The sequence below is a fragment of the Syngnathus typhle genome, linkage group LG10, assembly GCF_033458585.1.
Source record: "Syngnathus typhle isolate RoL2023-S1 ecotype Sweden linkage group LG10, RoL_Styp_1.0, whole genome shotgun sequence".
Taxonomy (NCBI): domain Eukaryota; kingdom Metazoa; phylum Chordata; class Actinopteri; order Syngnathiformes; family Syngnathidae; genus Syngnathus; species Syngnathus typhle.
The window spans coordinates 3,093,195-3,106,345 of NC_083747.1; the positions used below are offsets into that span (position 1 = coordinate 3,093,195).

Here is a 13,151-nt window from a genome sequence, read left to right on the forward strand (position 1 = left end):
ATTTTGCCTAGCTACGGTTTAAACAGACATGAAAGGCCTGGAGGTTCTCCTACGTGATGACTTGAAACCTCCCGTGGAGCTATTATGCGACAAAACAAACAGAATATTGAAACTATGCAAAGACCCAAATTGATTTTTTTAAAATTGTTAATCTATAAAACTGATCCAAAATGTCCAGTGCAAACTCGTTAAAGAAAATACTGTGAGCAACAAATGTCAAATTAAAAATTTATGACAACGCTGAAACAAAAATGACTTAACTACTACAAATTAGTACAATACAAAGTATTGACGATGACATCACACTTTCACTGTCAACTGTCGATGATACTACGCTACCCGTCTGGTTTGAGGAAACCTGCACGTTGAATTCCTTTTGAGGGCGGGCATGGAGTTTTCAAACGACTACGATGCTAAACAAGGAAACCCGTCACCGGGTTATGTTTTGAAAATGTTTCTTTATTGTTGAGAGGCGTGTCCAATTGTTTGCTTGTGCCTCCCGGTTTTAGGCTTGGTGGCACATGACACTTCACATCATAGTTATTTTTAGTACGCCTGCTTTTTTTTTTTTTTCCATTGGACTTCTGTGGTGAGTTAGAAGATGCTGAGGTTTCCTTCATAATCAGTGAGTCACTTGTCTTCACACTTAACCATCTTCCAAAATATCAGTTGGTCGATTTATGTTGTGTATAGAAACAAAAAGAGTTCTGGTAACTTTGTGCAGCCTGCAGCCTTATGATGTCATTCAATGGCTGCATACCTTTCATATGAAAGAGTCCCAGTTAGATCATGTCACGTCTCCGAAAATATATTACTCCCGTTTGCGTCATGTTCTGGGTGTTAAGTGAGTTTCCTCTGTGCAGCTGTTGCTGTTTCAGTTTCATTTAGCGTCATTCACGCTTTGTCCCTCACTAATGACATTAAGGTCTTCATCCCGTTGGAAGTCTGCGCCCATCTGGATCACTCAGATCAACAGCAATGGACCAAAACTTGATTAGACTGTGTTTATCTTCTAATTCAAATGATCCAAGACAAAAAAAGTACTGGGACACACTATTAGGTGCACTTGCACAATCTAAATTTAAAAAAAAAGATGTATGAAATATTTTACCTGCATAAAGATAATAAGGATCAATTTTAATGTCAAAGTCTAATATAAACTCCATGATGTCCTTTTAGGTGACTTTTTTTTTTTAGTACTTGAAGTCACAATGGACCAGTTTCTCTTCTCCCTCTTCCAGCCTCATCTCCTTATTTGGGCGTCTGCTTTTAAGTGGGCGTGTCCTAGTGGTGACGTACTTGTGTCAGGGCAGTAAAAAAAAAAAAAAGAAAAACAGCAAGAGCAGCCGGTGTGAAGTGTTCAGACCTGCACTGCCTCCCGGGACAGACAGCACAGCAGCCACTACCGGAACTTGTGGTGTTCACCTGGACTCTGTATTAATTCTTTATTGCTAATTGTTTATTTATTATTATTATTATTATTCTTACATGAGAGATATGATGATGACTAACGGCGGGACCAGAAGTCTGTGCACAGTGGAGGACATCAGAAAGCAACAATATGACCAGGTCAGTTTTTAAATCTACTGTATGTAATCTTTTCCAAAATATTTTTTCCCTTTAAAATGTTGATCTTCTTTTAAAATTCTGATGTTAATCTACACACAAAGTTTTTTTATGAATTCGAATTCTGCAACAAAATGTAATTTGAATGGTGACACCCATTTCAATTTGGACCCAATCCAGATTACAATGATGTTCACTTTGTAGGGCACATTTCATCCCATCCAATCGGTTGCGTTTATATCGAGGCTCAAATTGAATCCTGATTCAGATGTCCTGCCACACGCATCTAAACACGTTAAATTGGTTTGAAACTGAATCTGATCTGGATCCCACTTGGGTTTACATGACATCATCCACATGGTCTGATTTTGCAGGTTTTTCTTGTTAAACTAAAACGTTCGCCAGGGGCTCTCATCACTTGGGACTTAAGAATTAGAGCAAACAGCCCGCCAGGCCTTTTTCAATTGATAAGCAGTGACAGCGGCACCTGTGCGAGCGGCGTTCATTTAACGAGCTTAGACAGCACGCACACACTCAGACACGTCGGGGGCACTTTGGGCGATGAGCGTTACCGAGATGGAACCTTACCGCTCCTCATGGTTTAATCATTTACCCACACAAGCTTTCCGAGCGACACTTTCGCCTTTCAGTCCAGGTCACTTCATGTTGTGACGCATCAATCTAGATCACTTGATGTATTTTATAATTTTATGACTGTAATTTTATTGTGCTGTAAAAGTCAGAGCGTGCAAAGTTCGTCAACAGACACACGGTGAGATTTGATGTGACGTTTGCATTTGTTCAGGATGATGTCAAATTGGAAATTCCAACTTTGTCTAAAAGGCACAATAGCAAATGATTGACGAGCGACTCATCCATTTGACATTTCAGGCTAATTTACATTTCATATAAGCAAAATAAGATCTAATATTCGAGCGCTCAGTTGAAGGTTGACCAGACCAATCGAAACTGTAAAGTACAACATAATCGCTGACTTCATTTGTGCGGGAGATTAGGTTCATGTTTATGATGCTCATAATAACACTTTGACCGTCAAATGTTCGTGTGTCAGCTGAAACCAAACATTTGACAAAATCCAAATCTAATGTTCGGAACCTGTCTAGGTGTGCCATTGACATTAAAAGTGTGGTAAGGAGAACTCAATTAAAAACTAACAAGTTTGGTAATGCCATTTCATAAATAAGCACAAGTAGCACGTGAGCAGAATAACCTTTTCCCACTGTGCTTAGCTTTCTTGGTTTCTCAGTTTGAAACCACTCCACCAGTTCTCAAATCAAATTCTCTTGAATTTTAAAGACTTTTCATTCATCCCACGCCCACAGAATGCAACACGGCATTCTGTTGCCTTCCAAGCACAACAATATGCTGCATGTTGCTAAGTGCAGTGTAAAAACCAAAAAGATTGTAGTATGTGCTTTGTTTTTTTTAATTTAGCAAAAAAAAGAATTCCTTGGACGTCGTAAAAGCGCAAATATGCGAACCTCACGAAATTGATGCCATCTGTGCTTCAGGTAGACAGGAGACAAGGGGGGAGGGCCCACATAGTGATTTAGTACTCAAGAAAGCAGCTCTTGCCATGCGTGGAATGCAGCAGGTGCTTTTCGGGATTTCTCTCGCCGCGCTCGCATAATTCACCCTAAGCCTCTCGTCTATGCCAAAACAGAGAACAAAGTGTCTCCGTCGCCTTTTAAAGCCTCTGGCCCAGCCAGCTTGCGTGTAGCACACCATCTTTTGTGCCCTTTGTTGGTGTGTGCGCAAAACCAAGCTCACATTTCAGCCCTGCTATGGAGTCGGGATTTACACGGAATCACATTGTGTATTTATTTTTTTCCATGCGGGTTTGTTCCACTGCTCCTTTTTGTTTAATGGAGGCTGTCTAATGTTACAGCTGCTGGCATTTACGTGTAAATAGCTCAGTGTGCTACTTGTGTAATACCTTCCCAACAATTGTGCCTCTGTTTCCTCGCCCCTCCCCTTAATTGGACCCCTCCCTCCAACCGCAAAAACCACCCAAATGGTCCATCCGAGCACTCTTATGTAAGTGAGCAGACCGCGTCAAAGAAAAATGGGAATTTATAGACTTCTGTTTTTCATACTGTCGGAGGCCCGCCACACCCCCTCCCCTGTTTGTTATTTCTACTGCTCCTGTATTGTTCTAGCTGTGCTTTTGCTGACCAGGTTGTTTTTTTTAGACCACCACCAAGAGCTCATTTGTTTTTGCAGCCTCTCTGGATAAAAAAAAATGAGGATTTTAGTTTCTCTTTTTGTTGTTTGGGTCATAATGGTACAGTCCTTCTTGCCTCTGAATATAAATGGTATTTAGATATATTTATTCCTGATTGAAAATACCACAATAAATTACAGTAGCATAGTAGGTATAAGTGTTCAACATTTTATCCTGCAACTGGATCCTGTTCCTGTTTGCCCCAACTGGAATTTGCACCCCGACCCCCCCAAAGTCAGAAGCATTACATGCACCATTTCCTAAAATTGTGACTTAAAATTTACTTAAGTACACAAATGGCGACAAGCTTCAGCTTTTGGAATGCGGGAGGAAGTCAGTGTGCTAAAAGAGAAGTCGCTCTTTTGTTTTGGGGATTTTTTTTTTGTCCTTTGTCTGTAAACATTTGAGGAACACAAACCACAAAAGCAGATGAGCTGAGGTTACCATGGAGATAGCAACAGAAGTTTGGAGTTTTAAGTCAATAAATAACTTGACTCAAATTGACATGACTCCTTTAAGGTGGAAATTTAAAAACCCGCAACGAGTTTTGTTCCGTCAGCTGGCCAAACAATGAGGTTGACGCAAACGTACAAATGGAGACAAACGATGGGAACCGCCAGATCAAGTCACACACACCCACATTCACGGAAATCATCACCCATAACACACATCAAATACCACACTTGTTAACCATTACACACACACTATTCATTTTTGATTTAATACATCACTTATTGATTTGATACCAAGACACTTACGTAACTCGTATTTGCGTGTTTACAGTAATAACATTGCAGGCATTTTTGATCTTTGCCTGTCTCCTATTTGGCTTGGAGTCAAGGCACCCCAAGACTTGTTTGGAATGTGTTATGTGATGTCGCTGACCTCCTCCCTCGCATCCGCAGCACGCAACACACGCACACACGAGGGGCATCAATTTGGGGGGGTTCCCTACACTGCAACAAACACACACGCCCTTTCACTTCCTGGCAGACACTTTTCCTGCTGACTTCTCTCCAGTAAGAAACATTGTTGCATGTGTGTGCATTATGCAATAAAGCCACATTATGCCTCGGTCGCCACGGAAACTATCTACCATGCCCGAGATGGAATTTGTCTGTCCACATTCCCAGAAATCCGCCTCCATCGCGCTCAGTTTAAAGGAAACAGTGATTCTCTGTGGAGCCTTCGATACTTTTACTTCCACTTCTGACATTTGCGTCCCCCCCACCGCGCCCGCCTCTTTCTCGCTTGTTCCCTCCCTCTGACCCGCCTAGCCTTGGCCATTTAGTGACTCAGTTTCTCCTCTGCTTTTTTTGAAATAGTGGACTCCCCATCATATAACGGTCTCTTTGTGGGTTCTCCTGTTGCTTTTTTCCAGGGGTGCAGGAGACTGCGACTCACTCTGCATGAGGACAACCAAGCGGCTCGCAGCTCAGGCCAGCAGCACAGAGATAAGGTAAGACTTTGTTTGGGATGTCGTCTCACGCCACTGAATATTACCATTGCGCAGATGCTAATTCAAAATCTCTAAAATGAGTCAGTATTTTTCCAAGGATTATCTCTTTAGATTTTGGTCATATTCCATGATTTTATTTTTCTAAATGTATTTGTATTTCTTCATTTCCTTAATGATTGGAACGATTTATTTCTAATGACTCTTTTTAGCATTTTTTTACATCTATTTATTCATTTCAATTAATATTGTTATATTTTTATGTTTTGTATTGTTTACATATTTTATTGATATTTTTCCTTTATTTTATTTTTTTTATTTTTATGCTCCTTTACTATTTCATTTCTATGAACATACTGTGCTCTAAAATAAAATAAATTGGGTCAAATGCTTTTCTATGTACAGTCCACATTCTCTTAGTTAAAAGTCATGATGCACACTTGGAAGCAGTTTAAATGTGACATGGAAAATCCTATTTGACATGTCAAGATAGTAGAGATATCCTACAAGAGCATGTATCAATTTAATACTGTAGTTTACTTACACAGATGACAAATATATGGTTCCTCTAATGTGTTACAAATGGAGAAACCTGTTTCCATGACGATCAAGTGTTTGTATGCGTGTGAATGGACACATCTGCTTCCCATCAAGGGAGGTTCTCAATACGTTTAGCTCTCAGGATTTGTTGAGAAAGATGCCGTTTAACCAAGACAAGTGGTAAAGTTGCGCCAGATAGTTGCATAACCTTTTCCCGCCTCTTCCGTCCGTCCCTCCCTACCTCGTAATGTTCCCATTGGGAACATGAACAAATTAGCCTTGCCCATGACTCAACTCTTTATCCAATTTCATAATTTAGTGACTTTTGCTCCAAGTGTTGTTTTGCAATATCGATCCCAAAACAAGTCGCAGCTCCTCCCGGTTGATCTCATCCGGAATTCATTCATCCACATCTGTGAAGATTTGGAATCACACCCATCGTGTTCATGGAATGTGCTAAACGCTCTGTGCTTTTTTTTTTTTTTAATCTTTCCAGCCTGTTGGACGTGCATTTGCGCTGGTGCAGCCCCCCAACGAGAGGGCGCTTCTGCCACCCCAACCTGTGAAATCCTCCGAGGAGCAAGTGGAAGTCATCAAGGTGAGTGTGAGATTAAGCCAACAATTCTTAACATTGCTTAGCACATCCCACTTGATCTTTGAAAACACAGGCAATAACGCCCGATGAATTTAGTAACTAGAATGGCTGCTCATGTGTCAGGATGGCCGAGCGGTCTAAGGCGCTGCGTTCAGGTCGCAGTCTCCACTGGAGGCGTGGGTTCGAATCCCACTTCTGACAATGATCTTTTTACTGAGGAATCAATGAGAATGCTGAGTTTATCATTGATAATCACACGCTCGATAAATTCAGTAACCAGAATAACTGCTCATGTGTCAGGATGGCCGAGCGTTCTAAGGCGCTGCGTTCAGGTCGCAGTCCCCACTGGAGGCGTGGGTTCAAATCCCACTTCTGACAATGATCTTTTTACTGAGGAATCAATGAGAATCCTGAGTATGGCATCATTGATAATCACACGCCCGATAAATTTAGTAACCAGAACAAATGCTCATGTGTCAGGATGGCCGAGCGGTGAAAGGCGCTGCGTTAAGGTCGCAGTCTCCCCTGGAGGCGTGGGTTTAAATCCCACTTCTGACAATGATCTTTTTACTGAAGAATCAATGAGAATCCTGAGTTTGTGAGCATTGATAATCACACACCCCATAAATTTAGTAACCAGAATAACTGCTCATGTGTCAGGATGGCCGAGCGGTCTAAGGCGCTGCGTTCAGGTCGCAGTCTCCACTGGAGGCGTGGGTTCAAATCCCACTTCTGACAATGATCTTTTTACTGAAGAATCAATGAGAATCCTGAGTTTGTGAGCATTGATAATCACACACCCGATAAATTTAGTAACCAGAATAACTGCTCATGTGTCAGGATGGCCGAGCGGTCTAAGGCGCTGCGTTCAGGTCGCAGTCTCCACTGGAGGCGTGGGTTCAAATCCCACTTCTGACAATGATCTTTTTACTGAGGAATCAATGAGAATCCTGAGTTTGTGATCATTGATAATCACACGCCCGATAAATTTAGTAACCAGAATAACTGCTCATGTGTCAGGATGGCCGAGCGGTCTAAGGCGCTGCGTTCAGGTCGTAGTCTCCACTGGAGGCGTGGGTTCAAATCCCACTTCTGACAAAGATCTTTTACTGAAGGATCAATGAGACTCCTGAGTTCGTGATCGCTGATAATTACACACCGGATGAATTTAGTAACCAGAATTGCTGCCCATGTGTCAGGATGGCCGAGCGGTCTAAGGCGCTGCGTTAAGGTCGCAGTCTCCCCTGGAGGCGTGGGTTCAAATCCCACTTCTGACAATGATCTTTTTACTGAGGAATCAATGAGAATCCTGAGTTTGTGATCATTGATAATCACACGCCCGATAAATTTAGTAACCCGAATAACTGCTCATGTGTCAGGATGGCCGAGCGGTCTAAGGCGCTGCGTTCAGGTCGTAGTCTCCACTGGAGGCGTGGGTTCAAATCCCACTTCTGACAAAGATCTTTTACTGAAGGATCAATGAGACTCCTGAGTTCGTGATCGCTGATAATCACACACCGGATGAATTTAGTAACCAGAATTGCTGCCCATGTGTCAGGATGGCCGAGCGGTCTAAGGCGCTGCGTTAAGGTCGCAGTCTCCCCTGGAGGCGTGGGTTCAAATCCCACTTCTGACAATGATATTTTTACTGAAGAATCAATGAGGATCCTCAATTTGATTGTTGAGAATCACAAACCTGATGAATGTGGTAACTAAAACTTGAACCAATATGTCAGGATGGCCGAGCGGTCTAAGGCGCTGCGTTCAGGTCGCAGTCTCCACTGGAGGCGTGGGTTCAAATCCCACTTCTGACAAGCATCTTTTACTGAAGGATCAATGAGAATCCTGAGGTTGAGATCGCTGATAATCACACACCGGATGAATTTAGTAACCAGAATTGCTACCCATGTGTCAGGATGGCCGAGCGGTCTAAGGCGCTGCGTTAAGGTCGCAGTCTCCCCTGGAGGCGTGGGTTCAAATCCCACTTCTGACAATGATATTTTTACTGAAGAATCAATGAGGATCCTCAATTTGATTGTTGAGAATCACCAACCTGATGAATGTGGTAACTGAAACTTAAACCAATATGTCAGGATGGCCGAGCGGTCTAAGGCGCTGCGTTCAGGTCGCAGTCTCCACTGGAGGCGTGGGTTCGAATCCCACTTCTGACAAACATATTTTACTGAAGGATCAATGAGAATCCTGAGGTTGAGATCGCTGATAATCACACACCGGATGAATTTAGTAACCAGAATTGCTGCCCATGTGTCAGGATGGCCGAGCGGTCTAAGGCGCTGCGTTAAGGTCGCAGTCTCCCCTGGAGGCGTGGGTTCAAATCCCACTTCTGACAATGATATTTTTACTGAAGAATCACTGAGGATCCTCAATTTGATTGTTGATAATCACCAACCTGATTAATGTGGTAACTGAAACATAAACCAATATGTCTGGATGGCCGAGCGGTCTAAGGCGCTGCGTTCAGGTCGCAGTCTCCACTGGAGGCGTGGGTTCGAATCCCACTTCTGACAAACATCTTTTACTGAAGGATCAATGAGAATCCTGAGGTTGAGATCGCTGATAATCACACACCGGATGAATTTAGTAACCAGAATTGCTGCCCATGTGTCAGGATGGCCGAGCGGTCTAAGGCGCTGCGTTAAGGTCGCAGTCTCCCCTGGAGGCGTGGGTTCAAATCCCACTTCTGACAATGAACTTTTTACTGAAGAATCACTGAGGATCCTCAATTTGATTGTTGATAATCACCAACCTGATGAATGTGGTAACTGAAACATAAACCAATATGTCTGGATGGCCGAGCGGTCTAAGGCGCTGCGTTCAGGTCGCAGTCTCCACTGGAGGCGTGGGTTCGAATCCCACTTCTGACAAACATCTTTTACTGAAGGATCAATGAGAATCCTGAGGTTGAGATCGCTGATAATCACACACCGGATGAATTTAGTAACCAGAATTGCTGCCCATGTGTCAGGATGGCCGAGCGGTCTAAGGCGCTGCGTTAAGGTCGCAGTCTCCCCTGGAGGCGTGGGTTCAAATCCCACTTCTGACAATGATATTTTTACTGAAGAATCAATGAGGATCCTCAATTTGATTGTTGAGAATCACAAACCTGATGAATGTGGTAACTAAAACTTAAACCAATATGTCAGGATGGCCGAGCGGTCTAAGGCGCTGCGTTCAGGTCGCAGTCTCCACTGGAGGCGTGGTTTCGAATCCCACTTCTGACAAACATCTTTTACTGAAGGATCAATGAGAATCCTGAGGTTGAGATCGCTGATAATCACACACCGGATGAATTTAGTAACCAGAATAGTTACCCATGTGTCAGGATGGCCGAGCGGTCTAAGGCGCTGCGTTAAGGTCGCAGTCTCCCCTGGAGGCGTGGGTTCAAATCCCACTTCTGACAAAGATCTTTTACTGAAGGATCAATGAGACTCCTGAGTTCGTGATCGCTGATAATCACACACCCGATAAATTTAGTAACCAGAATAACTGCTCATGTGTCAGGATGGCCGAGCGGTCTAAGGCGCTGCGTTCAGGTCGCAGTCTCCACTGGAGGCGTGGGTTCAAATCCCACTTCTGACAATGATCTTTTTACTGAGGAATCAATGAGAATCCTGATTATGTGATCATTGATAATCACACGCCCGATAAATTTAGTAACCAGAATAAATGCTCATGTGTCAGGATGGCCGAGCGGTGAAAGGCGCTCTGTTCAGGTCGCAGTCTCCACTGGAGGCGTGGGTTCAAATCCCACTTCTAACAATGATCTTTTTACTGAGGAATCAATGAGAATCCTGAGTTTGTGATCATTGATAATCACACGCTCGATAAATTCAGTAACCAGAATAACTGCTCATGTGTCAGGATGGCCGAGCGGTCTAAGGCGCTGCGTTCAGGTCGCAGTGTCCACTGGAGGCGTGGGTTCAAATCCCACTTCTGACAATGATCTGTTGGCGCTGTTTGTGATCTTTGAGAATCACACACCCGGTGAATTTAGTAACTAAAGTCTGTGTGTCAAGATGGCCGAGCCGTCTAAGGCGCTGCGTTCAGGTCGAAGTACTTGACCCTTGAAAACCACTCATCCAATTAAGACTAATGCCTGAACAGTCTCCAAGCAACATGGTGGAAAATGAAACTTTTTGCGTTAGCATAGATAATACCTGGTGATGACCTGAGTTGCATTTCTTGTAGGTGTATCTCGAGGCTCGCAGAGAAGAGAATCATAAACAGAATCAGAGTCTGAAGATGTTGTCAGATGAAGTTTCACAGATCCAAGAGGTCAGTCTCCTTCACGCTGAGCAATCTCTCCTCATCAATCTTCAACATTCTTGCAGTCACACGCCCGTTGCCAATTCTGTTTCCTATTTTGAATGTCGTGTCAGGCTGCCTTTGTTTACACACCAAAACAAACAGACAGAAGGTTTCACACGATGTGTTTGCATTTCACACAGGTGCGTTACTGCCTGAAGACACTAAGGGAGCAGATGGCGTCCAAAAACAAGGTAGGCCACGTGATGATTCTTACCAGCTCAATTGTCCCCTCACATCCCATGTAAACCTCGTCACTCGACTTCTTCTTTTCCAGATTCACACCAACGGTTGGAAGATCTCATCTCCATTCAAGAAAATGTCCTCATCCAGCCAGAAAGCTGAACCCCAAAATGCTGAACAGGTGAGTTATTTAATTTCTGTACTAGACAATGGTGGTAAAAGGATCTCAAGACGTGACTGTAATTAAATGGGAGGATTAAAATGAGGGTAAATAATCTCAAGGAAACAAGTAGCTAGCACACATTGTCTTTTCTTGAGTTTGTTTTCAAGCCCAGCATTCCAACCCAATTTAATGGTTTCTATCTCTTTTGTCATTTACGGCAGCGTGTTTGCTCTCAGCTTTTGTGCAGCAATTATGCCATTAGCGTTTCAGTGAGTCACAGTTGCAGAAAGAGGAGCGAAACAGGTCACGCGTTAATGACGCACAACAATAACAACACGTCTGGTTTCTCCCGAAGCCACTCCGAGTCTTCGCGAGAAGGGCAGGATTTCACATGACATCATTGCGCAAATATTCTCAATGGTGATAATGTTGTTGTCTATCAGGAGGCGGACGACGAGGCGGAGAGGGCCAAGCTGAGAGAAGTGAGCAAGCGTCTGTACGCTCAGATGCAAGACGCTGAGAAAAAGCATCAGGAGGAGAAGGAGAAACTGCAGGTGACCAAAGACAATGATTTTTTAACAGTAAAATCAGATGAGTAAGATGATAAATGTAAACCAACCACACTACACAAATTGAATGTCCAATTTCCATGACGTTAAATCTTCAGGCTGAAGGTAGCATGCTGAGAGAGCGTCTAAGCGAGCAGGACGACAAGCTGAAGAGCACCAAGGAAGACGTGGAGAAGAAAGACCAGCGCATAGATGAGCTCCAGAGGTTACTGGGGGGCATGGAGAAGGAGAGCGCCACCTTGAGGGAGAACATACGCGAGCGAGAGGCGGAACTCCTTGAACTACGGCGCTTCAGAGAGGAAGGACCTAAGGGAGAGCAAAGGTGAGGACCGAAATACTTTGTCGACTTTTGGACGACTTTTTTGAACCGTGGTGTGTGGCTGTTCAGGGCAGGGGAGTTGGAAAAGGAAGTTGCCATTCTCAAGGAGAAGATCCACCATCTGGATGATATGCTGAAAAGCCAGCAGAGGAAAGTCAGGCACATGATCGAACAGGTGGGAGGAGCCATCCGCCGTGACACTCAAGGAAGACGTATGCGTCAGTGTTTGATGACGTCATTTGCTCGCTTTTAGCTTCAGAATTCTCGCATGGTGATCCAGGAACGCGATCGCGTCATCAAAGACCTGGAGGAGAAAGTGGCTTTGCTGGAAGCTGAGGTAAGAATGTTTCTCTTCTTCTGCCCAGAGGACACAATGGAGCGATTGTCTGTTTTGAGGACGCTGCCTTTATCTGATCACGTTACCTCATCCGCGTGCAGAACCGAGAGATGCACGACCAGATGGACTACTTCCTGGGAGGACAGAAAAGCACTTCTTATCTGTCGTCAGAGCGGAACCCACAGATCGTATACAGGTAACTGACACTTAAATCAAACGACCAATTATTGCATCACACATATGAACAATTAAACTATATAATACACTTGTGCACTTTTTCCAAATCTATCTTGTTTTTGCCTTGTCAGCAAACCGTTCAAGCTGTCCACCTCCTCCAACAAGCCACTCCCGTTCATCAAGGTCATCGAGATCAAGTCGTGAGTGTCACGGGAGGCACCAAAGCGTTTTTTTTTGTTTTTTTTTGGTATGTGGACTGAAACCAAACAGCAGCTCCGACCGACACACGGCGATATCCGAGCTGAGCTTTTCACTACAATAAGCCGTCTTGAAGGATGCACTGCGCTCTTTCTTTAACACGCTCAAAGTGCAGTAGGCTTTTAAGTAGACGATGATATTGTTTGTATTTAACCACAGTTTTAAAGGTAAGCACTAACTGAAAGTTAACGTGCAGAAAGCTGACAAAACTGCATCATGGAAGTGTCAATGTTTGTCTCCATTTTAAAGCATTTCAGTTGCCCGTCGTGATGTAAATGTGGTCTCGTGAATGTTCTTTCAACTTGTCATTTTCTAAACGCGATCTACTTTGTATTTATTTATATTATTAAAAGCTTTTGACTAATTAAAAGTTTGGCTGTTTGTTTTTCCGTGGAGGGCATCAATAGTGAGAATTTT

At 43.5% G+C, this 13,151-nt stretch overlaps 1 protein-coding gene and 21 non-coding genes across 22 annotated transcripts; all 22 read left to right on the forward strand.

The window, feature by feature from the left end:
- The first annotated feature begins 1,348 nt into the window (after nt 1-1,348).
- On the forward strand, nt 1,349-13,104 carry tuft1a (tuftelin 1a). The gene is made up of 12 exons (XM_061288548.1): nt 1,349-1,569; nt 5,193-5,270; nt 6,304-6,405; nt 10,612-10,698; nt 10,872-10,922; nt 11,006-11,092; nt 11,518-11,628; nt 11,742-11,965; nt 12,032-12,137; nt 12,216-12,299; nt 12,401-12,495; nt 12,608-13,104. Exons 1-12 carry the CDS (start codon nt 1,489-1,491, stop codon nt 12,678-12,680), a joined length of 1,179 nt encoding a protein of 392 aa, XP_061144532.1. The 5' UTR covers nt 1,349-1,488; the 3' UTR covers nt 12,681-13,104.
- trnal-cag (transfer RNA leucine (anticodon CAG)) lies at nt 6,521-6,603 on the forward strand. The gene has a single exon. It is a non-coding gene; the product is annotated as a tRNA-Leu (tRNA).
- Nucleotides 6,698-6,780, forward strand: trnal-cag (transfer RNA leucine (anticodon CAG)). Its single transcript has one exon. It is a non-coding gene; the product is annotated as a tRNA-Leu (tRNA).
- On the forward strand, nt 6,878-6,960 carry trnal-aag (transfer RNA leucine (anticodon AAG)). Its single transcript has one exon. It is a non-coding gene; the product is annotated as a tRNA-Leu (tRNA).
- trnal-cag (transfer RNA leucine (anticodon CAG)) lies at nt 7,058-7,140 on the forward strand. The gene has a single exon. It is a non-coding gene; the product is annotated as a tRNA-Leu (tRNA).
- trnal-cag (transfer RNA leucine (anticodon CAG)) lies at nt 7,238-7,320 on the forward strand. Its single transcript has one exon. It is a non-coding gene; the product is annotated as a tRNA-Leu (tRNA).
- trnal-cag (transfer RNA leucine (anticodon CAG)) lies at nt 7,418-7,500 on the forward strand. Its single transcript has one exon. It is a non-coding gene; the product is annotated as a tRNA-Leu (tRNA).
- Nucleotides 7,597-7,679, forward strand: trnal-aag (transfer RNA leucine (anticodon AAG)). Its single transcript has one exon. It is a non-coding gene; the product is annotated as a tRNA-Leu (tRNA).
- trnal-cag (transfer RNA leucine (anticodon CAG)) lies at nt 7,777-7,859 on the forward strand. The gene has a single exon. It is a non-coding gene; the product is annotated as a tRNA-Leu (tRNA).
- Nucleotides 7,956-8,038, forward strand: trnal-aag (transfer RNA leucine (anticodon AAG)). Its single transcript has one exon. It is a non-coding gene; the product is annotated as a tRNA-Leu (tRNA).
- On the forward strand, nt 8,134-8,216 carry trnal-cag (transfer RNA leucine (anticodon CAG)). The gene has a single exon. It is a non-coding gene; the product is annotated as a tRNA-Leu (tRNA).
- On the forward strand, nt 8,313-8,395 carry trnal-aag (transfer RNA leucine (anticodon AAG)). The gene has a single exon. It is a non-coding gene; the product is annotated as a tRNA-Leu (tRNA).
- trnal-cag (transfer RNA leucine (anticodon CAG)) lies at nt 8,491-8,573 on the forward strand. The gene has a single exon. It is a non-coding gene; the product is annotated as a tRNA-Leu (tRNA).
- trnal-aag (transfer RNA leucine (anticodon AAG)) lies at nt 8,670-8,752 on the forward strand. The gene has a single exon. It is a non-coding gene; the product is annotated as a tRNA-Leu (tRNA).
- On the forward strand, nt 8,848-8,930 carry trnal-cag (transfer RNA leucine (anticodon CAG)). Its single transcript has one exon. It is a non-coding gene; the product is annotated as a tRNA-Leu (tRNA).
- trnal-aag (transfer RNA leucine (anticodon AAG)) lies at nt 9,027-9,109 on the forward strand. Its single transcript has one exon. It is a non-coding gene; the product is annotated as a tRNA-Leu (tRNA).
- Nucleotides 9,205-9,287, forward strand: trnal-cag (transfer RNA leucine (anticodon CAG)). The gene has a single exon. It is a non-coding gene; the product is annotated as a tRNA-Leu (tRNA).
- trnal-aag (transfer RNA leucine (anticodon AAG)) lies at nt 9,384-9,466 on the forward strand. The gene has a single exon. It is a non-coding gene; the product is annotated as a tRNA-Leu (tRNA).
- Nucleotides 9,562-9,644, forward strand: trnal-cag (transfer RNA leucine (anticodon CAG)). Its single transcript has one exon. It is a non-coding gene; the product is annotated as a tRNA-Leu (tRNA).
- trnal-aag (transfer RNA leucine (anticodon AAG)) lies at nt 9,741-9,823 on the forward strand. Its single transcript has one exon. It is a non-coding gene; the product is annotated as a tRNA-Leu (tRNA).
- trnal-cag (transfer RNA leucine (anticodon CAG)) lies at nt 9,920-10,002 on the forward strand. The gene has a single exon. It is a non-coding gene; the product is annotated as a tRNA-Leu (tRNA).
- Nucleotides 10,280-10,362, forward strand: trnal-cag (transfer RNA leucine (anticodon CAG)). The gene has a single exon. It is a non-coding gene; the product is annotated as a tRNA-Leu (tRNA).
- Nucleotides 13,105-13,151: the final 47 nt, after the last annotated feature.